The 27,087-nt window shown below is 52.9% G+C and overlaps 3 protein-coding genes across 7 annotated transcripts in view; 2 read left to right on the top strand and 1 right to left on the bottom strand.

The window, feature by feature from the left end:
• The window catches only part of FBXO17 (F-box protein 17), a 34,999-nt gene extending 24,594 nt beyond the window's left edge, over window positions 1-10,405 (top strand). For both annotated transcript variants that reach the window (XM_050769281.1, XM_050769282.1), the window contains exons 2-6: window positions 1,361-1,726; window positions 3,397-3,508; window positions 6,160-6,255; window positions 7,239-7,374; window positions 9,930-10,405. In XM_050769281.1, coding sequence (XP_050625238.1) covers window positions 1,378-1,726; window positions 3,397-3,508; window positions 6,160-6,255; window positions 7,239-7,374; window positions 9,930-10,073 — 837 coding nt within the window. In that variant the 5' untranslated portion in view covers window positions 1,361-1,377 and the 3' untranslated portion in view covers window positions 10,074-10,405. The remainder of the gene's footprint in view (window positions 1-1,360; window positions 1,727-3,396; window positions 3,509-6,159; window positions 6,256-7,238; window positions 7,375-9,929) is intronic.
• Window positions 1-27,087, top strand: part of SARS2 (seryl-tRNA synthetase 2, mitochondrial) — a 209,078-nt gene that overhangs the window by 177,839 nt on the left and 4,152 nt on the right. The window contains exons 2-8 of one of the 2 annotated variants that reach the window (XM_050769067.1): window positions 15,350-15,624; window positions 19,975-20,070; window positions 24,038-24,067; window positions 24,639-24,779; window positions 24,860-24,914; window positions 25,982-26,045; window positions 26,263-26,368. In XM_050769067.1, the coding sequence (XP_050625024.1) occupies window positions 15,358-15,624; window positions 19,975-20,070; window positions 24,038-24,067; window positions 24,639-24,779; window positions 24,860-24,914; window positions 25,982-26,045; window positions 26,263-26,368 (759 nt within the window). In that variant the 5' untranslated portion in view covers window positions 15,350-15,357. Of the gene's footprint in view, window positions 1-15,349; window positions 15,625-19,974; window positions 20,071-24,037; window positions 24,068-24,638; window positions 24,780-24,859; window positions 24,915-25,981; window positions 26,046-26,262; window positions 26,369-27,087 lie in introns of those variants that run through there. The other variant, XM_050769066.1, reaches the window with a different exon arrangement.
• Window positions 13,090-15,240, bottom strand: MRPS12 (mitochondrial ribosomal protein S12). Of its 3 annotated transcripts, none has more exons than XM_050769348.1 (3): window positions 15,095-15,240; window positions 14,751-14,818; window positions 13,090-13,775 (listed from the first exon to the last, which is right to left on the bottom strand). In XM_050769348.1, the coding sequence occupies exons 2-3, from the start codon at window positions 14,797-14,799 to the stop codon at window positions 13,405-13,407; spliced, it is 420 nt and encodes a 139-aa protein (XP_050625305.1). In that variant the 5' UTR covers window positions 14,800-14,818; window positions 15,095-15,240; the 3' UTR covers window positions 13,090-13,404. The 3 variants fall into 3 exon arrangements, with proteins under 3 accessions (XP_050625305.1, XP_050625304.1, XP_050625303.1); XM_050769347.1 differs by having other exon boundaries at window positions 15,109-15,206; XM_050769346.1 differs by having other exon boundaries at window positions 14,922-15,181.

The following is a 27,087-nucleotide window of genomic DNA, read 5'->3' as shown; positions in this document are numbered from 1 at the left end:
ACTGCACTCCAGCCTGGGTGACAGAGTGAGACTCTGCCTCAAAAAAAAAAAAAAAAAACAAAAAAAAAAAACCAAACTCAAGAGAGACGACAGCTGGTGGGAGGAAAAGCAAGTTTATTTGGAGAGCCAGCAAACCGAGAACACAGTGGACTATCATCCTAAAGTACCATCTTAAATCAGGACAATTTTTTTTTTTTTTGAGACGGAGTCTCGCTCTGTCGCCCAGGCTGGAGTGCAGTGGCCGGATCTCAGCTCACTGCAAGCTCCGCCTCCCGGGTTCGGGCCATTCTCCTGTCTCAGCCTCCTGAGTAGCTGGGACTACAGGCACCCGCCACCTCGCCCGGCTAGTTTTTTGTATTTTTTAGTAGAGACGGGGTTTCACCGTGTTAGCCAGGATGGTCTCGATCTCCTGACCTAGTGATCCGCCCGTCTCGGCCTCCCAAAGTGCTGGGATTACAGGCTTGAGCCACCGCGCCCGGCCTAATTTTTTTTTTTTTTTTTTTTAAGGGCAGAGGGAAGAGAAGAGCATTGTGATTAAGAGGTGACCAACAGGCCAGGCGCAGTGGCTCATACCAATCCCAGTACTTTGGGAGGCTGAGGCAGGAGGATCACTTGAGCCCAGGAGTTCAAGACCAGCCAGGGCAATGCAGTGAGACCCCATTTCTACAAAAATATATATAAAATAAAAAACTAGCTGGGCATAGTGGCGTGCACCTATAGGCCCAGCTACTTGGGAGGCTGAGGCAGGAGGATCACTCGAGCCCAGGAGGTACAGGCTGTAGTCCTGGTTTCTAGCTCCATAAAAAAGTAATAATAAAATAAGGAGGTGACCACTGCAGACATCTGGGTGCCAGCTAGGGTCCGAGGAGGTTGGTGACTTCTTTGTCCTTGGTTGGGTCACAGTGCTCCTATAAATCTTTGACAAAACATAGTTGTTTACATACTTCTTTAATCCCAGAGTTAGTTTTAAAAACTACATGATTGCTGTTTTTGCATATTATCTCAGCGCTCTAAAATTATCCTAGCCTATGTGCAGGAATGGGTAAAGTCCCCTTAAACAAAAATGGGGTTAGTTATGTTAGTTATTTTGCCGTTTCACTTGTGATATACGTGAAGCGCTTAGCCCGACACAAGTGAACGCCAGACGGAAGCCGTGATCAGCGGTCCTGACGGGGGTCAGAGTCTTTTGCCCAAGGTGGAAAGATGGGGAGAGGCCCAGAATCAGAGGGGAATGGGTCCCTGGTTGCCCATGGACCTAATGGGGTTTCTCGAGCTGCAGGGGCCTTGCGCCCTGGGAGGCAAAGTAGGGAGGGGGTGGCCTGGCTGCGCTGACCCGCCTACGACCCCTCTCTACCTGCAGGACTCCGGCTGCTAGAGATGGGCGCCCGGCTCTCGCGGCGACGGCTGCCGGCGGACCCGTCCCTGGCCCTGGACGCGCTGCCCCCGGAGCTGCTGGTGCAGGTTCTGAGCCACGTGCCTCCACGCGCCTTGGTCACGCGATGCCGTCCAGTGTGCCGCGCCTGGCGCGACATAGTGGACGGGCCCACCGTGTGGCTGCTGCAGCTGGCCCGCGACCGCAGCGCTGAGGGCCGCGCACTCTATGCAGTGGCCCAACGCTGCCTGCCCAGCAACGAAGACAAGGAGGAGTTCCCGCTGTGTGCCCTGGCGCGCTACTGTCTGCGCGCGCCCTTCCGCCGCAACCTCATCTTCAACTCCTGCGGAGAGCGTGGGTGCAGGGAGTGGTGCCCATGAGGCTGGGGGAGGGGGCTGGGGTGAGCGAGACAGGGGCGGGGCCGGGACAGAGTCTGAGACAGATGTAGCCAATGGGCGAGACCCCTGGAGGAGCCAGGGGGCGGGGCTGAGGGACGCAGTGCCTGGGCTGTAGGTCCGGTAGGCGGGGCTGAAGACCGCGGACCCAGGAATCGGGACGAGTGGACTGGGCAAGGGAGGAAGACCCTGGCTGGGCCAGGGGAGAAAGCAAGCAGTTTGATATGCAGAGGGGGTGCAGAACAGGGCAGAGGCCGAATGGCAACGCTTTGGGAGGCCAAGGCAGGAGGATCGCTTAAGCCTAGGAGTTCGAGGCTGCAGTGAGCTATGATCGTGCCATTGCACTACAGCCTGGGTGACAGAGAGAAACCTTGTCTTCAAAAAAAAAAAAAAAAAAAAAAAAAAAAAGGGTGGGGCGCAGTAGCTCACGCCTGTAATCCCAGCATTTTGGGAGGCGATGGTGGGAGGATCGCTTGAGGCCAGGAGCTCGAGACCAGCCTGAACAACAAAGTGAGACTGTCTCTAAAAATTTTGAAAATTAGGCCGGGCGCGGTGGCTCATGCCTGTAATCCCAGCACTTTGGGAGGCTGAGGCGGGTGGATCACCTGAGGTCAGGAGTTCGAGACCAGCCTGGCCAACATGGTGAAACCCCGCCTGCACTAAATATAGAAAAAGTAGCCAGGCATGGTGACAGGCATCTGTAATCCCAGCTACTGAGGAGGCTGAGGCAGGAGAATCGCTTGAACCCTGGAGGCAGAGGTTGCAGTGAGCTGAGATCATGCCATTGCACTCCAGCCTAGGGGACAAGAGGGAGACTTCGTCTCAAAAAAAAAAAAAAAAAAAAAAAAAAAAAAAAAAAAAAGGTTAAAAAAAATTTTTTAATTAGGCCAGGCGCAGTGCCCCATGCCTGTAATCCCAGCACTTTTGGGAGGCCAAGGCCAGCGGATCACCTGAGGTCAGGAGTTCAAGACCAGCCTGACCAACATGGCGAAACCCCATCTCTACTAAAATACAAAATTAACCAGGTGTGGTGATGCACACCTGTAATCCCAGCTACCTGGGAGGCTGAGGCAGGAGAATCGCTTGAACCTTGGAGGCAGAGGTTACAGTGAGCTGAGATCATGCCATTGCACTCCAGTCTGGGCAGCAAGATCAGAACTCCGTCTCAAAAAAAAAATTAAAAAATTAAATTAGCCAGGTGTGGTGGCATGCACCTGTGGTCCTAGCTACTCTGGAGGCCGATATGGGAGGATCGCTTGAGCTCAGGAGTTAGAGGCTGCAGTGAGCCATGATGGTGGAGCCACTGCACTCCAGCCTGGGCGATAGAGTAAGACCCTGCCTCTCTCTCTAACACACACACACACACACACAGTGAAGAGCACAACTGAAGGAGAAAGAGCAAGTAAGGGTGACTGAAGAGAAGCTGAGTGGATGGGCAAGGCTGAGAGTCACAGTTCTGGGGTAGGACCAGGAATACAGGATAATGGGAGGAGGAGTCGGTAGGAGAAACCAGGGAGGATTGGAGCACAAGAGGGACAGGCTGGTGGACAGCACAAGCTGGGTGGTTGCTGGGTCTCTGCTGGGCAGGCTGGCAGGTAAATCATATGTTCAACTCTTGTTTTCCCACAGAGGGCTTCAGAGGCTGGGAGGTGGAGCACGGCGGGAACGGCTGGGCCATAGAAAAGAACCTAACACCGGTACCCGGAGCGCCTTCACAGACCTGCTTCGTGACCTCTTTCGAGTGAGTGGCCCAAGTGAGAGGCCCCGATCCCTGGGGCAGGGGCCCCAGAGAGAGAAAGGGACCCTACCCCCACACTGTTCTCATCGCCACCTTCACCCTCTCCTTCCCCCATTTATTCATTTTTTTTTCTTTTTTTTTTTTTTTTTTTTTTTTGAGACGGAGTCTCGCTCTGTCAGCCAGGCTGGAGTACAGTGGCCGGATCTCAGCTCACTGCAAGCTCCGCCTCCCGGGTTTACACCATTCTCCTGCCTCAGCCTCCCAAGTAGCTGGGACTACAGGCGCCCGCCACCACGCCCGGCTAATTTTTTGTATTTTTTTTCAGTAGAGACGGGGTTTCACCATGTTAGCCCGGATGGTCTCGATCTCCTGACCTCGTGATCCGCCCGTCTCGGCCTCCCAAAGTGCTGGGATTACAGGCTTGAGCCACCGCGCCCAGCCTTATTCATTGATTCATTCCATCAATCAACAAATTCTTGTTGAGGGTACTGTTTTATATGCCAGAGATACAAGGAAAAATCAGGAAGGTTAGCAACCACAGGCAGTAATGCTCTGTGCATCATCGCCTGCAGTTTGTGAGACAACAGCAAGACCAGTTTGATCTAAAGACAGGGTTTTGGGCCGGGCACGGTGGCTCTCGCCTGTAATCCCAGCACTTTGGGAGGCCAAGGCAGGCAGATCACTTGAGGTCAGGAGTGCGAGACCAGCCTGGCCAACAGGAGGAAACCCCGTCTCTACTAAAAAGACAAAATTAGCTGGACGTGGTGGCACGCACCTGTAGTCCCAGCTACTGGGGAGGCTGAGGCGGGAGAATCGCTTGAACCCAGGAGGCAAATGTTGCGGTGAGCCGAGATCACGCCACTGCACTCCAGCCTGGGCGACAGAGTGAGACTCTGTCTCAAAAAAAAAAAAAAAAAAAAAAGTGAACATGGCAGATTAGCATCCAAGATGGAGTCACTCTTGCCTCCACAAGGGGTTACTCTGTACTAGACACTTTACATATAATTCTGGCAACAACCCTGTGACATAGATACTATTATTGCCCCCACTTTATAGTAGGAAACTGAAGGTCGGGCATGGTGGCTCATGCCTGTAATCCCAGCACTTTGGGAGGCCAAGGTGGGAGGATCTCTTGAGCCCAGGAGTTCGAGGTTGCAGTGAGCTAGGATCACGGCACTGCACTCCAGCCTAGCGACAGAATAAGACCTTGACTCAAAAGAAAAAAAAAGAGAGAGAGAAATAATCTGTTCCCCATGGAATGATGATGCCATCTCTACGGTTTATGAAGTTTCTGTGCATACCTAGGTCTATCCCTGGCACTCTGATTTTCTTTGTTTTCATTTTTTGAGACAGAATCTCATTTTGTTGCCCAGGCTAGAGTGCACTAGCGCAATCTCGACTCACTGTAGCCTCTGCTTCCTGGGTTTCAGTGATTCTCCTTCCTCAGCCTCCTGAGTAGCTGGGACTACAGGGGTGCGCCACCATGCCTGGCTAATTTTTTTTTTTTTTTTGAGACGGAGTCTCGCTCAGTCGCCCAGGCTGGAGTGCAGTGGTGCAATCTCGGCTCATTGCAAGCTCGCCTCGCCATTCTCCTGCCTCAGCCTCCCAAGTAGCTGGGACTACCGGCGCCCGCCACCACGCCCGGCTAATTTTTTGCATTTTTAGTAGAGATGGGGTTTCACCGTGTTAGCCAGAATGGTCTCAATCTCCTGACCTCATGATCCACCTGCCTCGGCCTCCCAAAGTGCTGGGATTACAGGCGTGAGCCACCGCACCCAGCCTAATTTTTGTATTTTTTGTAGAGAAGAGGTTTCACCATATTGGCCAGGCTGGTCTCGAACTCCTGACCTCCAGTGATCCAGCTGCCTTGGACTCTCAAAAGTGCTGGGATTACAGGCCTAAGCCACCAAGCTCGGCCAGTTCCTGGCACTCTGTTCTATTCCGTTGGTCAACTTACCTGTCCTTCCACCAATACTGCACAATGTATGTGATTATGGCACATTCTAATTTGAGGTGAAGGACTGTTTACAAAGTTGTTGGCAGGAGTCCCTGAGCTAGTAACAGAGAAGGAACATTACCACCCCTAGATTACTAGAGGTGAGGGGAGGAAACAGTTACTGAAAAATGAGAAGAGCGTGCTGTGGAGATGTGCTTTTTCCTTGGGGGACAAGGCAGTCCCTTGAGAAGGACCCAAGAGGATATATACCCTGATTTTAGTCACCTCCTTCACTTCCATCCCCTGCTGGAGCATCCCATTGGCTGATCCAACAGGAAGCAATAGGTGACAGAGACCAGGCCATCCAGCTTTAGACCCGGGGCCCTCGCACTTTAGGAGGCCCACCACAGAGCTCCCCGCTCAAATGTCTAGTATGTGGCCTTCATTTGTACTCATGTCTTGTCCCACATAGATGAGGGTCAGGCTTTCATAGAGGTCAGCTGCCTGGAGCCCGCAGCAGGGTGGAGAATGGCAAAGGGAATCCAAGAGGCCAAGGAGAGATGTATAGCCCATCATAGATCTTCAGGTTTGCTAGAGCAAACCCTGAGGGCTGCTTTAGAGAGGGTTATCAAGGGAGGCTTCTTGGAGGAGGTGGTTTCTGACTGCGCCTTGAATGCCGGGACTGTTTGCCCTGCCCATTGCCATCTCTCCTTCCCAGATGGTGCTCCAAGAGGCAGCTTGTGGACCTGGTGATGGAAGGTGTGTGGCAGGAGCTACTGGACAGCGCCCAGATTGAGATCTGTGTGGCTGACTGGTGAGTGAGGAGCGGCACCCTGCTCTGGAGCAGCAGCAGGCTTGGCAGCGGTTCTGCAGCAGGGGCTCATTTCCCGCCCCGTCCACCCCATGGGTAGCGGCTGTCACTGTGCACCCTTTGTGATGACACTGAGAGGCGAAGTGATGCGGAGCCGGGGAGGATACAGCTTTGGAGAAGCCAGAGCCCCCGCTCTGTACTCCTGCTCACCCTCATCTCAGCAGGCTGGGGTGGTCCACAGGGGGCCACTGACTGGCTTGATACCCCTCTGAAACGAGACACCTCCCCCGACCCCTTTGTGGATGCCTCTGAAGGGGTGGGAGCACGGTGCCCTGTGAGCTGAGGCTCAGGGAGCATAGCTGGGACAGGACTGGCTTCAGAGCCTGCAGGCTTAGGATGAATGCCTTCTTCGCAAAACACCCAGGTTCTGCCCAAAGCATTCCAGCTCCTCCTTCAGGCTGTGGCTCCTCCATAGAAAATCTGGTCTCTTCCCCGGGGCTCTGGCTCCTCCCTGAAGTCATCAGGCACCTGCCCTGCATTGTGGTTCTTCCCCAGAGCATCCTTTCTCCTCCCCCAACTACCCACCCAAAAGCCTCCAGAATCAACCCCAGGACCACCCAGACTCCTCCCCCAGGACCACCCAGGCTCCTCCCCTGCTCTGGCTCCATCTAGGACCACTCAGGCCCCTCCCCCAGGCTCAGGCTCCTCCTCTAGGTTCTGGCTTCACCCCAGGACCACCCAGACCCCTCCCCCAGGCTCTGGCTCCACCCTCGGATCACCCAGGCTCTTCCCCCAGGTTCTGGCTCTACCCCAGAACCACCAAGGCTCCTCCCCTAGAGGTTCCCAGGCCAGGACGTCTCCAAATGTGGTCCAGATGTGCAGAACCCTCATCAAGATGCGGGAAGGCCCAGCCTTCAGCCTCCCACCCTGAAACCCAGAATGCTGGCTGGGTGACGGGGACATGGAGGCTGACTGCTGCCTGGCAGGTGGGGTGCTCGAGAGAACTGCGGCTGCGTCTACCAGCTCCGGGTCCGCCTTCTGGACGTGTATGAAAAGGAAGTGGTCAAGTTCTCAGCCTCACCTGACCCGGTCCTTCAGTGGACTGAGAGGGGCTGCCGACAGGTGGGTCCAGACTACCTTCCAGCTCCCCCCGACCCCCTAGAGGCACACACACCCAGCCTCTCATCTGCGTGGTTTCTCTTCTGTCACCGCTGGATATCTATAATAACAGCTAAGAAGTACTGAACCCTTCTTACATCCCAAGCCCTGTGTCAAGAGGCTTACATACTGATTCATTTCACTAGCACAATAGCTTAATGTTCAACAAACACTGATTGAGCACCTACTGTGTGCTGGGCACCACTCTAGGTGCTGGAAATGCAGCGGTGAACCAAAATCCTATGTCCATTCTAGAGTTTAGGAAACAGAGGCACAGGGAGGTTATGTGACTGGCCCAGTGCAGAGCCGGACTCAAGCCCAGTCTGGCCCCGAGACTATGCTGTCTTGATCCTCACACCTCAGTTACCAAAGTAAATGTTTCGGCTGGGCACGGTGGCTCATACCTGTAATCCCACCACTTTGGGAGGCCAACATGGGAGGACAGCTTGAGGGCAGGAGTTTGAGGCCAGCCTGGGCCATATAGCGAGACCCCCATCTCTACAAAGAAATTAAAAATTAGACCAGCATGGTGACTTGAGCTTGTAGTCTCAGCTACTCAGGAAGCTGAGGTGGGAGGATGGTTGGAGCCCAGTTGGTCGAGGCTACAGTGAGCTATGATCTTGCCACTGCACTCCAGCCAGGACAACAGACAGAGACCCTAACTAAAAATAATAATAATAATAATAATGAGTCAGATCGGCTGGGCGCGGTGGCTCAAGCCTGTAATCCCAGCACTTTGGGAGGCCGAGACGGGCGGATCACGAGGTCAGGAGATCGAGACCATCCTGGCTAACACGGTGAAACCCCGTCTCTACTAAAAAATACAAAAAACTAGCCGGGCGAAGTGGCGGGTGCCTGTAGTCCCAGCTACTCGGGAGGCTGAGGCAGGAGAATGGCGTGAACCCTAGAGGAGGAGCTTGCAGTGAGCTGAGATCCAGCCACTGCACTCCAGCCTGGGTGACAGAGCAAGACTCCGTTTCAAAAAAAAAAAAAAATGAGTCAGATCACAAGTCTCCCTGCTTGTAATGCTCCTGTGGCTACATCTCACAGTAAAAGCCAAAGTTATGCGGCCACGGAAAAGAAATGAAGCACCAATTCACGCTGCCACATGGATAAACTTTGAAAACACGATGCTGAAAGAGGCCAGACATGAAATGACAAATACTGTATGATTCCACATATATGAAATGTACACTAAGAAGACTGGTGACTGCCAGGGGTTGGGGGAGGGAGGACTTGGAAGTGACAGTTCACGGATGCAGAGTTTCTTCCTGGGGTGACGGGAATGCTCTAGAATTAGGTAGTGGTGATGGCCACGTAACATCGCAAATCAACTAAAAACCACTGAATTGTACACTTTAAAAAGTGAATTTTGGGCCAGGTGTGGTGGCTCATGCCTGTAATCCCAGCACTTTGGGAGGCCAAGGCGGGTGGATCACTTGAGGCCAGGAGTTCAAGACCAGCCTGGCCCGCGTGGTGAAACCCTGTCTGTACTAGAAATACACAAATTAGCCAGGCATGGTGGTGAGCACCTGTAATCCCAGCTTCTAGGGAGACTGAGGCAGGAGAATCTCTTGAACTGGGGGAGGTGGAGGTTACAGTGAGCTGAGATCATGCCACTGCACTCCAGTCTGGGCGATGGAGCAAGTCTTGGCCTCAAAATAAATAATTAAAATAAAATGGTAAATGTTGGCCGGACCCAGTGGCTCACACCTGTAATCCCAGCACTTTGGGAGACCAAGGCGGGTGGATCACCTGAGGTCAGGAGTTCAAGACCAGCCTGACCAACATGGAGAAACCCCCATCTCTACTAAAAATACAAAAATTAGCTGGGCGTGGTGGTGGGCGCCTGTAATCCCAGCTACTCGGGAGGCTGAGACAGGAGAATCGCTTGAACCTGTGAGGCGGAGGTTACATTGAGCCAAGATCGTGCCACTGTACTCCAGCCTGGGTGACAGAGTGAGACTCCATCTCAAAAATAAATAAATAAATGAAAAGTTTGTTTTATGAAAATTTTATCTCGACTCTTTTTAATTGAAAAAATAAATAAATAAATAACCGAAGTCCTCCTGTGGCCCACAAGACCATGATCTGCCCATGACCTCCCTGACCCCTCTCTTCTCCCCTCACTCAGCTCCAGGCATGTTCCCACCTCGGGACCTTTGCACAGGCTGTTCCCGCTGCCTGGGACACCCTCCCTCCAGAGCCCCTCCTGGCTCCCTCCCCTCCTTCAGGTGTCACCTCTGTGGGGCCTTTGCTAACTCACTCTACTCACATTCCTGCCACCTTCCTGGCAGGATGCCCCAGCCCCTCGCCCCCACCTAGCCCCAGTGTCCAGGCCCCCCTGCTAGAATGGCAGTTCCACCAGCGCGGGGTCCTTTTCCTGCTTTCTTCGCTGCTCCATCCCCAGCACCTAGTGCAGGACTGGCACCTCCTCAGTCCTTGGGGCCTATCTGTTAAGGTGGAGGAAGAGAAGGGGCCCGCAGGCCCTCACCCTCTCACTCCCCTTCCCCCTGCAGGTCTCCCACGTCTTCACCAACTTTGGCAAGGGCATCCGCTACGTATCTTTTGAGCAGTACGGGAGAGACGTGAGTTCCTGGGTGGGGCACTACGGTGCCCTTGTGACCCACTCCAGCGTGAGGGTCAGGATCCGTCTGTCCTAGCGACTGGACTACCGCCTGACGTCGTCAGTCAAGACCAGCCTTGAAGCCGGGTGCGGTGGCTCATACCTGTGGAATCCCAGCACTTCAAGAGGCCAAGGTGGGAGGATCACTGGAGCTCAGGAGTTCAAGACCAGCCTGGGCAACATAGTGAGGCCCTGTCTCCACAAATAATTTTTACAAAATTCGCCAAGCATGGTGGTGCCGCCTGTAGTCCCAGCTACTCGGGAGGCTTGGGTGGGAGGATTGCCTGAGTCCAGGAGGTTGAGGCTGCATTGAGCCGTGATTTCACCACTGCACTCCAGCCTGGGCGAAAAAGCAAGACCCTATATCAAAGGAAAAAAAAAAAAAAAACACCAGCCTTGCAGCCAGAAGCCAGAGGATACCCAGGCACAGTAGGGGGTCCCATGTGGCTGGTTCTCAGTACACCTTCCATGAACCCGCTTGCTGCTGCTTCAGCGTGGTGGCCAACATGCTGTGTGACAAACCAGGCTGTTCACAGCTTCCTCAGCCCCCCAGGAGGGGGGTGTCAGGAAAGAGACATTTAGTTCATTTGCCTGCAAACTGTCTTCTCCTGCAAGGATCTCAGTAGACTCAGTCACAAAACAAAGGCTAACCCAGGCTTTGTACGAGGGGGAAGGCCGCCGATGCAGGGAGCAGAGACTTGCCGGCATGTTTTGGGGGTAATGGTCACTGGCAGGGAGCAGAGGTCCGCTGAGGCAGTCTGTCCTTGAGACCAACAGGATCATCCGCTGCTTGGGGAATCTCTGGTGTTGGGAACAGTCTCCCAGATCTGGTCATAAACAGAATCTCTGCAGCACTGTGACAGGTTCATGATGGCCAGGACCCCAACGCTGAAAGTTGTGGGTTTACCAGAATGAGGGCAAGGAACACCTGGCCCACCCAGGGCGGAAAACCGCTTAAAGGGGTTCCTGAACCACAAACAATAGCATGAGCGATCTGTGCCTTAAGGACATGCTCCTGCTGCAGATAACTAGCCAGAGCCCATCCCTTTATTTCCTGTAAGAAATGCTTTTAGTTAATCTATAATCTATAGAAACAATGCTTATCACTGGCTTGCTGTTAATAAACATGTAGGTAAATCTCTGTTCAAGGCTCTCAGCTCCGAAAGCTGTGAGACCCCCCGATTTCCCAGTCCACACCCTATATTTCTGTGTGTGTTTTTAATTCCTCTAGCGCCACTGGGTTAGGGTCTCCACGACCCAGCTGGTCTCGGCACTGTGGGATCCCACCATGGGGCTGTGTAACCAGCCATCTCTGTGCAACATGCCCAGCACTGCCCGTCAGCATCTCCTGTTTGGGTCAGGCTGGTGCCTCTCATCAGAATTCCAGAATTCCATCAGAGGCCAAGTTCCCCACCCCCACCTCCTGCCCTTGCTTTAGGGGCAACTTCCTGCAAGGTAACACTTCCTTTTGTCCACACTCCTGTATACAGACTCCTGGAGCAAGGTGTGCCATGAGGAAAAGCTCTCCTGTCCCCCCATCTCCCTCCACTTCTCTATCTCTCAGCTAGGCATGGCCAACAAACTAGCTCAATAAAACTGGTGCTAAATATGAGGGGATGGGCAATTTTTATCTGTAATCAGTGCACTTGTCTGCCACCAGTTCTGATCCTAAAAGACCTTGAGGCCTCATGTTTACAATCAGGAGACCCTCAGGAGGCTGTGTTGAGCGCCATGAGGAACTCGGAGACAGCTATGATGAGACAGCTATGATGCGCCTAACAGCTCTCAGGCATGCACCCTTATCAGCGCCATTTGGTGCAGGCTCAAAGTGTAAACGACCTGCCCAAAGTCACCCAGTCAGTAAGCAGGGGAGGCAGGGCTTGGAGCAGTGCTGGGCTCCAGAGCCCAATGGTATGAACACAGTTCCCACATCTTTTTTTCTTTTGTTGAGACAGAGTCTCACTCTGTCACCCAGGCTGCAGTGCAGTGGTGCTGATCTTGGCTCACGGCAACCTCCACCTCCCAGGTTTAAGTGAGTCTCCTGCCTCAGCCTCCTGAGTAGCTGGGATTACAGGCACATGCCACCATGCCCAGGTAATTTTTATATTTTTAGTAGAGACAGGGTTTCGCCATGTTCGCCAGGCAACAAAGCCAGATTCCCACTCTAAAAAAACGGAAAAATTAGCCAGCTCTGGTGGCACACACCTGTGGTCCCGGCTACTCAGGAGGCTGAGGCGGGAGGATCATTGAGCCCAGGAGGTCAAGGCTGAAGTAAGCTTTGATCATACCACTATACTCCAGCCTGGTGTCTCTCTCTCTCTCTCTACACACACACACACACACACACACACACACACACACACACACACACACAAAAAGAACAGCTCCCAGGTGTGGAGCAGCACACCCCATTGAATCCTTTCTACACCCCTTCCACATCAACATTACAATTACTGCCATTTTCCAGATGTCCATGCTTGAGGGCAGAGTTTATGTGCCCAGAACCCATGACCTACAGGAAGGAGACCTGGGCCCCCCGTGCCACCTACCTGACTCCTAAGCTTAAAATAGAGTAGCCCTCTGCTGGGCGTGGCGGCTCACGCCTGTAATCCCAGCACTTTGGGAGGCCAAGGTGGGCAGATCACCTGAGCTCAGGAGTTTGAGACCAGCCTGGCCAACATGGTTGAAACCCTGTCTCTACTAAAAATACAAAAATTAGCCAGGCGTGGTGACGGGCACCTGTAATCCCAGCTACTCGGGAGGCTGAGGCAGGAGAATCACTTGAACCCAGAGGGCAGAGGTTGCAGTGAGCTGAGACTGTGCCACTGCACTCCAGTCTGGGCAACAGAGCAAGACTTTGTCTAAAAAAAATAAGATAAAATAACAGTAGCCCTCCCATGCGTGTTATGCACATAGAGCATCGAATTTAATCTTCAACAAGCCAAATAAAGGAGATACCACCAATGGAGCTATTATTTTCTGGAGGAGGAAACTGAAGCTCAGAGATGTCCGTTGCCACAGCCACAAGGAGGGCAAATACTCCACAAGGGTTCACATCGCAAGGGCCAGGATGTTTATTAAAACCCCTTCCCAGCAGAGGGCAGTACAGTGTCTTGTCCCAGCAGAAAAGGTCCTTCATCCCACCCCTCTAAACACAGGAGCCAAGGGTGTTGACAGAGGGGCACCCTTTGTACCCCCACAACTCCTATGGCTTAACAGTGGTCCTGATGGAAGAGGCGGAGCCAGAACTTGAATTCATGAGTGGCTGCCTCTAGAGGCGCAAAGGCCAGCATCAGAGGACCCTGTGGTAGCCGGGAGCGGAAGGTTCATGTTCTGCAGGGGTGCCCAGCCCACCATGGCCCCAGCTGTCACTTCTTCTTCTGCACGTGGCCACAGTCGTACTTGCCACGCACAACGGTGAGCTTGACGCCTGGCAGGTCCTGGGTGCGGCCGCCCTCCACAAGGACAACGTGGTGCTCCTGCAGATTGTGACCCTCCCCGGGGATGAAGCAGACGGCCTCGCGGCCCGTGCTGAGCCGTACTCGACAACACTTGCGATTGGCCGAGTTAGGCTTCTTGGGCTTGAGGGTGAACGTGGACAGGACCACACCCTTTAGCTGCGGCCGGCCTTCCGTGGGGCCCAGCTTCCGAGGCGGCCGCTTGGGAGGCCCCAGGCGGTGCATCTGGTTCAGGGTAGCCATGGAGCAGGTGGCCCAGAGCCGGGGAACCAGAGCTGGGCCTGGAGAGGGCCGAAAGCGGTTATTATGGCAGAGAACAGATCTTAGTGTAGTATCAACTCAATTTTGGTGTCTTAGGCATTGTTTCAAGCACTTTACAAGGATGCATTTGTTCACGTCTAGTGTTATTTACAGACAAAACTCTTCTTTATTATTCAAGGAAGCATTCCTTTCTTTTTGTTTTTTTGAAACGAAGTCTCGCTCTGTTGCCCAGGCTGGAGATCAGTGACTCAATCTCAGCTCACTGTAACCTCTGCCTCCTGGGTTCAAGCAATTCTCCTGTCTCAGCTTCCCGAGTAGCTGGGACTATAGGCACCCGCCACCACGCTCGGCTAGTTTTTGTATTTTTAGTAGAGACGGGGGTTTCACCATGTTGGTCAGGCTGGCCTCGAACTCCTGACCTCGGCCTCCCAAAGTGGTGGGATTACAGGCGTGAGCCACCACGCCCGACCAGGAAGCATTACTTTTAGTGCTGTTTAAAATAATAGGCTCAGTGGCTCATGCATGTAATCCTAGCACTTTGGGAGGCTGTAGAGGGATCACTTGAGCTCAGGAGTTAAGGCCAGACTGGGCGACACAGGGAGACCTCCGTCTCTACAAAAAATCAAAAAGTTAGCTGGTTGTGGTTCTGCAGGCCTGTGGTCCCAGCTACCTGGGGGACTGAGGCAAGAGGACCACTTGAGCCCAGGAGGTCAAGACTGCAGTGAGCTGTGATCACACCGCTGCACTCTAGCCTGGGCGACAGAGGGAGATCTTAAATAAATAAATAATAAAACTGACCGAAACTCCGCTTGACACGCAGTAGCCCTCCATGCAGCTGCTTCCCACCTCTTGCTCTAGCAGCCCGAGCTCCGCCAAAACCCCACCGTGTTTTTCCACCCCCGTTTCCCTCGGGGCTCCGACGGAAGCACACAAGTCCCAGAGCGAATAACCCTCCTCCTCTAGCCTCGTCCCTGAAGCCCGAGTCCCCCACTTACCACAAGTTAGGGACGTGTTGAGGCCACGGAGAAGGCCAGACCAGGACATCCTGCCGCCTGGGCCGTCCCTGTGGTAGGGATAAAAGATTCAGAAAGGAGGGAAAAGTGGCCAATCTGCAAATGCTGGCCGATCCGCTCTCAGGACCTTCTGGGTTAAATCAAAAGAAATACCTCTATAGGTCTAACCAAAGGCCCTCATGCTGCTAATAGAAAGTGCCTCCGTAAATTTAGCCTCGCTCTGAGTGGGCTCCCGAGAACCCAACCACTCTCGCCCGCACACGGCAAGAAGTGGGAAACTGGGGAGAGGGCCTGGTAGATTTGGAGGACCCCGGGATTCCACCGACCTCACGGGCCCTACCGGTGAGGTCGCGGACACGATGAATCCTGCCTCCAGCCTCTTCCGGGCGCTATCCGTGCAGGGATTGGCTGGTTCTGCCTTCGCGTCACTGAAGAGGCGGGACACAGACGACGATTGGGTGACGACCGACTCTATCGCGGTCGACCATCCTCAGGATCTGATTGGCTCGTCGCGATCAGGATCGCTGCTTTGCAATTGGTCTAAACGCAGAGTGGGTGGGACGAAGTGCCGCCTTGTCCCCGGTCCAAAATGGCTGCGTCCATGGTGCGGCGCTTGTGGCCTTTGCTGACTCGTCGGGGGCTCCGGCCCCATAGAGGCTGGATCTCCAACGGCAGTCCAAGGAGAAGTTTCGCTACAGAGAAACGAAACCGGAACCTCCTGTACGAGTATGCGCGCGAGGGCTACAGTGCACTCCCTCAGCTGGACATAGAGTGGTTCTGCGCATGTCCAGAAGAAGCCGCACGCGCCCTGGAGCTCCGCAAGGGGGAGCTGCGCTCGGCGGACCTGCCCGCGATCGTGAGTGTGCCTCCGCCGGCCGGCGGGAACAGGCTGTTTGTTTTGCGGAAGAATTGGGTCTGCAAGATGCCCTGCGGCAGGGGGCGAACCTATTGTAGGAATTTTAGTTCCTTCCCAAGTTAGCCAACGTCTTGTGCATGGCACCCCCTTATGTGCCAGTTGTCCAGTGAGTGCTGAGGCTTTACTGTGTGCCAAGAATGCCTACTGTGTCCTAGACACGCATTATGCGCTTGTTTCTTACTGCTCACTGGGTACCTACTGTCCTCTAGGAACTTGCGATGTGACATTGCCCTCCGTGCTCCAGCTTCATGGCAGCCTTTCCCTAAGACCACAAAGGAAAATGGGGAGCCAAGTGTGAATCGGACGGGGTCAGGGCTGGGGTGTGATGGAGCTCTTGCCTTTGGAGAGTGAGATAGGGAGAGTTCTGCATCTCCGCCACACATAGCAGGCAGTTAAATAGAGTTAATGAATGAATGAATGAATCCATTAGTGGATGGTTCTATTAACCTGATACTTAAGGTGCAACTGCTATGTTGAATTATGTGGTGAATAATAATAAAATTGCTACCACTTATAAAAGGGAATTAGGACCGGGTTCACGATATCTCTGTTGAGGTGCTAAGGATAGTGGGGTCCCCACTTCTTCCCATTCCTCTCTTAGACTCCCCTACCAGCCTGTTTGAAGTGCTTTATTCACTTTTACCTCGTTTAATTTTCACAACAACTCTATGAAGTCGGTGCCATTATTTCTCCCATTTTATCAGAGGAACTAAGGCTCCGAGAAGCTAATTCACTTGCGCTAGGTCATGCAACTGGGAAGTGGCAGAGTGGGAATTTTAACCTGTGCTTTCTGGCCCAGAATCCACTTTTTTTGGTTGTTTTTTTAAGAGATAGGGTCTTGTTCTGTCGCCCAGGATGGAGTACAGTGGTACAATTCAAGCTCACTACAACCTTGAACTTCTGGGCTCAAATAATCCTCCCACTCAGCCTCCCGTGTAGCTGGGACTACAGGCAGATACCACCACGCCCGGCTAACCTTTTGTATTTTTTGTTGAGACAGGGACTTACTATGTTGCCCAGGCTGGTCTTGAACTCCTGCGCCCAAATGATTTTCCCACTCTGGCCTCACAAAATGCTGAGATCACTGGCATGAGCCACCACACCCAGACCCCACAATCTTAACTACCCCCCTGTGCCCTGTCATGATCTGAGTTCACAGTCTAGCAAAAGACTTTTTTTTTTTCTGAGATGGAGTTTTGCTCTTGTCTCCCAGGCTGGAGTGCAGTGGTACGATCTGGGCTCACTGCGACTTCCGCTTCCCAGGTTGAAGTGATTCTCCCACCTCAGCCTCCCGAGTACCTGGGATTACAGGCACGCGCCACCACACCTGCCTACTTTTTGTATTTTTAGTAGAGATGGGGTTTCACCATGTTGGCCAGGCTGGTCTCAAACTCCTGACCTCAAGTGATCCACCTGCCTTGGCCTCCCAAAATGCTAGGAGTACAGATGTGAGCCACCATGCCCTGCTAAAACATACATACCACTCTACATATATACTAATTACAATCTCTACATATATACATACAACTCTACATATATACTAATTACAATCTCTGGTAAATTTGACTACCTAGAGTAATCGAATTCATAGAGACAGATATATACTCATTATAATCTGTGGTAAATGCTGTGAAGGCAAAGTGGAGGACAGCCTGGGAGGACTTCTCAGAGGAGGTGGCATTGAACAAAGATCCGTGGATTGAGAAATTGCCAGGGAAGAGGGGAGAAGAGTATCCCAAGTAGGGGACCAGAATATACAAAAGCCTGGAGGTAGGATGGAAAATTCCATTTGATGGCCATGTAGATAATTTAGAGCGTCACATCCTTTAGCAGGGTTTTTCAAACTTTGTGGCCAAGAGTAAGAAATACATTTCACATCCTGATGCAGACACACACCCAAAATTGAAACTAGTTTCATTAACAATCCTTGCTCTTACCATGTGTGATGCGTTCTTGTTCTTTAATTATATTCTCTTTCATTTGTAAAGTGCTAGTTGTTTTTTTTTTGGGGGGAGGGGTTTTTTTTGTTTGTTCTTTTGAGACTGAGTCTTCCTCTGTCGCCCAGGCCTGAGTGCAGTTGCGCAATCTCGGGTCACTGCAACCTCCACCTCCTGGGTTCAAGCGATTCTCGTGCCTCGGCCTTCCAAGTAGCTGGGGTTATAGTCGTGCACCAACACACTGGACTAATTTTTGTATTTTTAGTAGAGAGAGGTTTTGCCATGTTGGCCAGGCTGGTCTCGAACTCCTAACTTCAAATGATCCACTTGCCATGGCCTCCCAAAATACTGGGATTACAGGCGTGAGCCATCGTGCCTGGCTACTCTCTTCATTTTCAAAATGGTAGTTTAGACATGCATTTGAGTAGCTACTTGTTTTTTGTTTGTTTGTTTTTTTGAGATGGAGTCTTGCTCTGTTGCCCAGGCTAGAGTGCAGTGGCGCAATCTTGGCTCACTGCAACCTCCGCCTCCTGGGTTCAAGCAATTCTCCTGCCTCAGCCTCCCAAGTAACTGGGATTACAGGTGCCCGCCTCCACCCCCAGCTAATTTTTGTATTTTTAGTAGAGACAGGGTTTCACCATCTTGGCCAGGCTGGTCTCGAACTCCTGACTTTGTGATCCACCCGCCTCAGCCTCCCAAAGTGCTGGGATTACAGGTGTGAACCACTGCAACCGGCCTCAAGTAGCTATTATTAAAAACAAAGCAGAAAATGACAAGTGTTGGCAAGAATTGTGTTGTGGAAACGTCAGAATCGTTGTGCATTGCTGTTGGGAATGTATATACAAAGTGGTACAGCTGCCATGGAAAAAAGTATGGCAGTTCCTCAAAAACAAAATTTTTTTTTTTTTTTTTTTTTTTTTTTTGGAGACAAAGTCTCACTCTGTCACCCACACTGGAGTGCAGTGGCATGATCTTGGCTCACAGCAGCCTCTCAGGCTCCGTGAGACTTCCCAGGCTCAAGCACAAGCAATCCTCCCACCTCAGCCTCCTGAGTAGCTGGGATTACAGGCATGTCCCACCACAGCTGCCTAATTTTTGTATTTTTAGTAGAGATGGGGTTTCACCATGTTGGCCAGGCTGGTGTACCAAGTTTCATGGCAGCTGTACCACTTTATATACACTCCCAACAGCAGTGCATAAGTAGCTGGGATTAGAAGCGTGTGCCACCATGCCCAGCTAATTTTTGTAGAGACAGGGTTTCTCCGTGTTGCCCAGGCTGGTCTCGAACTCCTGGGTTCAAATGATCCACCTGCCTCAGCCTCCCATATTATGTATATTTTAACCGTTTTTTTGTTTTTGAGACAGGGTGTCAATCTGTCACCCAGCTAATTTTTTTTAGAATTTTTTTGGTAGAGGACGGGTGCTATGGCTCACACCTGTAATCCCAGCACTTTGGGAGGCCAAGGCAGGCAGATTGCTTGAGGCCGGGAGTTCCAGACCAGCCTGGCCAATATGGTGAAACCCTGCCTCTATTAAAAAGTACAAAAATTAGCCAGGTGGCAGTGGCGCATACCTGTAGTCCCAGCTACTCAGGAGGCTAAGGCAGGAGAATCGCCTGAACCTGGGAGGCAGAGGTTGTAGTGAGCCAAGATCGTGCCACTACACTCCAGCCTGGGTGACAGAGTGAGACTCTGTCTCAAAAAAAAAAAAATTTGTAGAAGCAGGTCTCCCTATGTTACCGAGGCTGGTCTGGAACTCCTGAACTCGCTCAAGCAAGCCTCCCACCTAGGCCTCCCAAAGTGCTGCACCCAGCCATGATTTTTTAAAGTGCTAGTTGAGAGATTTTTTTTTTTTTTTTTCTTTTTTGAGACAGAGTTTCACTCTTGCTGCCCAGGCTGGAGTGTGTAGTGGCATGATCTTGGCTCAGTGCAACCTCTGCTTCCTGGTTTCAAGTAATCCTCCTGCCTCAGCCTCCTGAGTAGCTGAGATTACAGGTGCCTGCCATCACGCCTGGGTAATTTTTGTATTTTTAGTAGAGATGGGATTTCACCATGTCGACCAGGCTAGTCTTGAACTCCTGATCTCAAGTGATCCACCCACCTCAGCCTCCCAGAGTTCTGGGATTATAGGCATGAGCCACTGTGCTCGGCCAATATGTCTGAATTCTGGGCACTGTGTGGCCAGCTGAACCTCAAGGCATTCCAGTACTGAAGGGGAGGAGGGGAGGATGGCCACTGAGGGCTAGGTAGGGATCTCTGCCTCACTCCGCCGCAGGTCCGGATGGCCAGTGGGCTCCAGAGAGAAGGTTGGGGCGATGGCTGCTTCACCTCCTTTCCTCTTACATCCACCCCAGATCTCGACATGGCAGGAGCTGAGGCAGCTGCGGGAGGAGATCCGGAGACTGGAAGAAGAGAAGGAGGCCGTGACTGAGGCAGTGCGGGCCCTGCTGGTGAGCATGGGGACCTGAGTAGGTGGGAAATGGCCACGAGGGTGTCTCTGGACACAGGTAACAGGAAACTGAATTTAAAGAGCTTGCACAGGCTGGCGCGGTAGCTCACGCCTGTAATCTCAACTACTCGGGAGGCCTAGGTTGGTGGATCAACTGAGGTCAGGAGTTTGAGACCAGCCTGGGCAACATGGTGAAACCCCATCTTTACTGAAAATACAAAAATTAGCCGGCATGGTGGCGGGCACCTGTAATCCCAAGTACTTGGGACGCTGAGGCAGGAGAATCGCTTGAACCTCGGAGGCGGAGGTTGCAGTGAGCAACCTCCGCCTGCACTCCAGCCTGGGCCACAGAGTGAGACTCCATCCATGAATAAATAAATAAACAAACAAACAAGCGTGAACAACATGGACATGCATTACCTCACATAGCGAGCCGTGCAGGACCCTGGCATCCCTAGGGTTGATTAATTAGCTGTTCTTCCAGCATCCCCGGCCCAGGTCCTTTCCTTCTCTCTGCACCGGCAACTTCACTGCACTGATCTTTCCTCAGTTTCCCCATCAGGGTTTCCAGATGGCTGCTGTAGTCCAGCATCTCCTCACATGACTCTGCCAGGGGAAGGAGACAGAGATTTCTCTGGCTTGAGTTCCTTTTTCAGGAGCAAGTACACCTTTCCTGAAGCATCCAGCAGAGTCCCCTCGTGTCCCCTGGGCCCAGACCCCCACCCACTCCAGCTGTCAGCCAGAGGAGTGGAGTTCTGGCAGCCAGCACAGGCTGATCAGAGGCCAGCGTCCAGCTGGGCCCACTTCCCCTGAAGGGTGAACTGAGTCAGAGTTCTGTGGGGAAGGAGGAAGAAGGGATCTTTATTTGATTTTTATTTTTTTGAGACCGAGTCTCCCTCTGTTACCCAGGCAGGAGTGCAGTGGCATGATCTCGGCTTACTGCACCCTCCGCCTCCTGGGTTCAAGTGATTCTCCTGCCTCAGCCTCCCATGTAGCTGGGATTACAGACATGTGCCACCACGCCTGGCTAATTTTGTATTTTTAGTAGAGATGGGGTTTCACCGTGTTGGCCTCATGACCTCGAACTCATGACCTCAGGTGATCCGCCTGCCTTGGCCTCCTAAAGTGCTGGGATTACAGGTGTGAGCCACACGCCCGGCCAGGAAGGAGGGATTTTGGGTTAGACAACCAACAGTGTCTGCCACAGAGGGCTTAAAAACAATAATAAAAACAACAGCAGACCTTTATGTAGACATCGCTATGCACCACACCAGGTGCTTTCGGTACTCTTAATCCTCACAACTATTTGTGACATAGGAACAATACAAACCCAGTTTTACAGCTGGGAGAAAGTGAGGCCCTAAGAGTTTAAAACGGGCCTAAGTGGCCGGGTATGGGGGGTATGCGCCTGTGGTCCCAGCTACTCTGGGGCTGAGGCAGGAAGATCGCTTGAGTCCGAGAGTTTGAGGCTGCAGTTAGCTATGATCGCACCATCACACTCCAGCCTGGGTGACAGAGCGAGACCCTGTCTCAAAGAAAAAACAACCAGAGCGGGGCGCGGTGGCTCACGCCTGTAACCCAGCACTTTGGGAGGCCGAGGCAGGTGGATCACAAGGTCAGGAGATCGAGACCATCTTGGCTAACACGGTGAAACCCCCGTCTCTACTAAAAATACAAAAACTTAGTCGGGCGTGGTGGAAGGCACCTGTAGTCCCAGCTACTCGGGAGGCTGAGGCAGGAGAATGGCGTGAACCCGGGAGGCGGAGCTTGCAGTGAGCTGAGATCACGCCGCTGCACTCCACCTGGGTGACAAAGCGAGACTCCGTTTCAAAAAAAAAAAAAAAACCAACAAGAAAAAGTACCTAAGTCTCACAGCCAGGAAGTGGGAGAGGCAAGGTTCGCACCCAGGCAGTTGGTTTTTACCACTCTGTTTGGAGGCCTCTCCCACCCTGAATCACATCTCCCAGCACCTGCTGAGTGGCCAGCCTCGGGCTGTCTACGTCCTGGACAGTCAATGGAAGCAACACAATGGATCATTTAATGTTCTTTGAGTGCTAACTCATCTTCTCGGGGAAGCTGCACAACAGCCCTGCCCAGGGAGGTCCTGTTATCATCCCACTTCACAGATGGGGATACTGAGGCTCAGAGGGGGCAGAGATTTGCCCAAGGGCTCACAGCATGTAGGTGCCCAACATTCAGACCCAGGCTGTTGGATTCCCTCAGCTGCTTAGGATCATGGAAGGTTCGGAATGTCAAGGGGGCCTTGGGTGCAGGCCCTCGAATGCACAGACAGACTTTACCTCTCCGAGCCTCCATTTTCAAATCTACAGACAGGGTATATTAGTCCATTTTCTTCTTCTTCTTTTTTTTTTTTTTTTTTTTTTTGAGACAGAGTCTCACTCTGTCACCCAGACGGGAGTACAGTGGCCTGATGTTGGCTCACTGCAACCTCCACCTCGCAGGTTCAAGGGATTCTCGTGCCTCAGCCTCCCGAGTAACTGGGATTACAGGCATGTGCCACCATACCCAGCTAATTTTTGTATTTTTAGTATAAGGTTTTAGAGACGAGGTTTCTCCATGTTGGCCAGGCTGGTCTCCAACTGCTGGCCTCAGGTGATCCGCCCACCTCAACCTCCCAAAGTGCTGGGATTACAGGCATGAGCCACCACGCCCGGCCCCATTTTCACACTGCTATAAAGAATGCCTGAGACTGAGCTGGGCGCGGTGGCTCACGCCTGTAATCCTAGCACTTTGGGAGACCAGGGTGGGCAGATCATGAGGTCAGGAGATCGAGACCATCCTGACTAACACAGTGAAACCCCGTCTCTACTAAAAATACAAAAAAAAAAAAACTAGCCGGGCAAGGTGGCGGGCGCCTGTAGTCCCAGCTTCTCGGGAGGCTGAGGCAGGAGAATGGCGTGAACCCGGGAGGCGGAGCTTGCAGTGAGCGGAGATCGCGCCACGGCACTCCAGCCTGGGGCACAGAGCAAGACTCCGTCTCAAAAAAAAATAAAGAGGCCGGCGCAGTGGCTCACACCTGTAATCCTAGCACTTTGGGAGGCCGAGGCGGGCGGATCACGAGGTCAGGAGATCGAGACCATCCTGGCTAACACGGTGAAACCCCGTCTCTACTAAAAATACAAAAAATTAGCCGGGTGTGCTGGTGGGTGCCAGTAGTCCCAGCTACTCGGGAGGCTGAGGCAGGAGAATGGCGTGAACCCAGGAGACGGAGCTTGCAGTGAGCTGAGATTGCGCCTCTGCACTCCCCTCTGGGTGACAGAGCGAGACTCCGTCCCCCCTCCCCCAAAAAAAAAAGAAAGAAAGAAAGAATACCTGAGACTGGCTAATCTATGAAGAAAAGCGGTTTAATTGACTCACAGTTCCACATGGCTGGGAGGCCTCAGGACACTTACAGTCTTGGCAAAAGGGGAAGCAAGGCACTTTTTCCCTTCCATAGGGTGGCTGGAGACAGCCAGAGGGGGTAACTGCCAAACACGTTTCAACCATCAGATCTCGTGAGAACTCACTATCACGAGAACAGCATGGGGGAAACCGTCCCCAGGACCCAATCACCTCCCACCAGGTCCCTTCCTCAACAGGTGGAATTACAATTTGAGATATGATTTGGGTGGGGACACAGCCAAACTGTTATCACAGGGTTTCCATGAATGCCTACCTCCTAAAGTGGATTATGAAGAAATCATGGCATGGGAGAGCCCTGTGCATAGAGCCTGGCATGGAGGCAGCACTTCCTACACGGAGCTGCAGCTGTGATTACTGTTAATTATCTTGCCTCCTTGTAGTGTTAGCAATAGAGAAATGGAAGCAGAGTTGCAGAGGGACCCAGCTAGGCACTGACAGAGCAGGAGACTAAGATCCTCTGGCCTTGTTTGACCTTTCACTCTTTTTTCTCTTCCCCACCCTCAACTTTATCAACCTAATCGCCCACCCTGTCTCTTTTCTACCAGGCAAACCAGGACAGTGGTGAAGTGCAGCAGGTACTGTGGAGAGTTGATGTCCTATCCAGGGTTGGGGGTGCACAGGGAGGATACCCTGCCAGTCACTATTCCACTTTTGTAACAGAAAACAGCTCAAACAGGTCTAAGGGGAAAAAAAAAATAGGCTGTATTGATGCATGGAACTAAGACTGGCTTCAGGTACGGCTGGATCCAGGTGCTGGCTCCATGTTTGGTCCTGTGTTCCTCCCATTCCCAGGCCAGCTTTCTGTCCTTGTGTAAGTGGGAAGCAAAGTCAAGCACTTTCCTGATAGCTCCGGTTAAAGTCCTGGGGCTGATTCTCATGAGTTCAGCTGGCATCAGGTGCCTGTCTCTGAGCCAGTCATTGTGGCCAAGGCAATAGAACGTTCTAGTTGGCCAGGCCTGATTCTTTTCCCCACGAACCTGCCATGTGATGGTGAGGGAAGTTCCTGCAGAGACATTCAGGATGCTGGGTCTGGAGAAGAGGTATGAATGTCCACCACAGGGGCTCTGCCAGTCAGGATGAAGGTCTCACACTGGTTGAGGGAGTCCTGACCCTCTCCCGGGCTGACCCCACCTGTGCTGCCCCCAGGACCCCAGGTACCAGAGTCTGCGGGCACGTGGCCGGGAGATGCGGAAGAAGCTTTTCCCCCTGTACCCCAGGGAGGCCCAGCTGGAGGAGCACTTCTATCTGCAGGCGCTGAAGCTGCCGAACCAGACCCACCCAGACGTGGTGAGCACCGTGCTGGGTGGCAGGGAGGCCCGGGGACCGCCTAGTGCCGCCTTCCCGTGACTCCTGCTGTCTCCCTGCAGCCCGTCGGGGATGAGAGCCAGGCTCAAGTACTCCACGTGGTCGGAGACAAGCCAGGTGGGCCACACCCCAGGCCTGGGAGCTGACAAGCCCTGTGGTGTAGGGGTTCTGGGGTCTCGGGGTGGGGGCCCCTGGGGTCTGGGAACATGTCTGGAGCCTGGAGAACTCCTGGCGGTACAGGAGGTGGCTCCAGCTTCCTGCCTTGGCCGGGCTCGAGCTGTCTCTGAGAGGCGGTCCTTGGGTTTTCATTATCTCCCGCTTCACCACTGAGCAGTCTCACCCTGTGTTGTGTGATTGTATCGTATGTGTATGAGTGTGTGTTGTGTATGCTATGTGTTGTGTGACGTGTGTCGTGTATCTGTGTGTGTCTGTATCTGTGTGTATATCTGTGTGTGTGTGCCTCTGTATCTGTGTGTGTGTCTGTATCTCTGTGTGTCTGTGTGTGTGTCTCTGTGTCTGCGCGTGTGTGTGTGTCTATATCTGTGTGTATCTGTGTGTCTTTGTGTGTGTGTATCTGTGTGTCTTTGTGTGTATCTGTGTGCGTGTCTGTCTTTGTGTGTGTGTATCTGTGTGTCTGTGTATCTGTGTCTGTACTTGTGTGTATCTGTGTGTCTGTGTGTGTATCTGTGTGTGTGTCTGTCTCTGTGCGTGTCTGTGTGTGTATGTGACTGTCTCTGTGTGTGTCTGTATCTGTGTGTGTGAGTGTGGGTGAGTGTGTGTGTGTGTCTCTGTCTGACCCCCTGCTTTGGTCCGTGTTTCCGGGGCTTTTTCTCCCCAACTCTGTGCCTCCTTCTCTCTGATCCTCCTCCCTTCCTCGGGGTGTTCCCTTCTCCTCCGGCCTCTCTCCTGTTTCTAACTCTGCCTTCCCCACCCCTCCTCTTATTCCTGTCTCTGCCTCCTCTCATTTCCTCTCCCTGTCTCTGCTTTTCTCTCCCTCTCTCCGTCTCTCTTTTCTTCCCTTTGCTCACTCCCTTTCCCTCTCTTTCCATGTCTTCTCCCTTCTCTCCTGCCCCTCCTTTACTTTCTCTCACCATCCCTCCTCCCTGCTGTCTCTGGAAGCTTCTCTCTGGGCCCCGTCCCTCTCCCCCCACTGCCTTACACCGGTGCTTTTCACCCACATCCAGCTTTCTCCTTCCAACCCCGAGGCCACCTGGAAATTGGCGAGAAACTCGACATCATCCGTCAGAAGTGAGGCCCTCCCCTGGCTCCCAGCGCCCCTCTCCCAGCTGCCCGCACCCAACAGCTGGCTCCTGCCTTGTTGGCCTCAGCGTGAGATGTGGAAATGCCATGAATCTTTGATGCCCCAGCCCCACCCAGTAGCTGGGCCTCTTCCCCCGGGTGTTTGCGTCCCCACGTTCCCTGCCAGCCTGGCCCATGTGCATCCACCTGTCTGCTTGTCTCCTAGGCGCCTGTCCCACGTGTCTGGCCACCGCTCCTATTACCTGCGCGGGGCTGGAGCCCTCCTGCAGCACGGACTGGTCAACTTCACATTCAACAAGCTTCTCCGCCGGGTATGGGCCAAGATAGGAGGGCTGCCTGGAGGGGGTGGCATCGAAGCTGAGCTCAGAGGGCCCAGCGGGGATGGGGATGACCTCTTCTCTGCCCTAGTCACTACTCTCAGAGCTTCGTGTGCATCGTTGACACATTTAGTCCTTACGACAACTTTATGAAGTGGGTGGTGGCATCATCCCCACTTTAGAGAGAGGGCTTGAGGCCCAGAGAGGGGAGGTACCTGGCCCAAGGTCCCACAGCCAGTCTGGAGCTGGGCCTGGAGCCTGTGCTTAGAATCGTTGCACCTCACTGCCTGCTTGTGGTATAAAGGGAGCATTTGGGAATCACAGCATCCATTGAAACATGGCAGGGACTGGTTACATGGAGCACTGGTCACGGCGAGGGACTCAAACATTTCCAGAGGGTACTAGGGAGCCATGGGAGGCTTTTAAGCAGGGGAGGGTATGGCCAGATCTGTACTTTTTGTTTTTGTTCTTTTTTTTTTTTTTGAGATGGAGTCTCACTGTGTCACCCAGGCTGGAGTACAGTGGCGCAATGTTGGCTCACTGCACTGCAACCTCCACCTCCTGGGTTCAAGCAGTTCTCCCGCCTCAGCCTCCCGAGTAGCTGGCATTACAGGCACATACCACTATGCTGGCTAACTTTTTTTTTTTTTTTTTGACGGAGTTTTGCTCTGTCGCCCAGATTGGAGTGCAGTAGCACGATCTCCATGCCGGCT

This window comes from Macaca thibetana, chromosome 19 (assembly GCF_024542745.1).
Source record: "Macaca thibetana thibetana isolate TM-01 chromosome 19, ASM2454274v1, whole genome shotgun sequence".
Classification (NCBI taxonomy): domain Eukaryota; kingdom Metazoa; phylum Chordata; class Mammalia; order Primates; family Cercopithecidae; genus Macaca; species Macaca thibetana.
The sequence above is the reverse complement of the archived record's forward strand: the minus strand, read 5'-3'. Positions and strand labels throughout refer to the sequence as shown.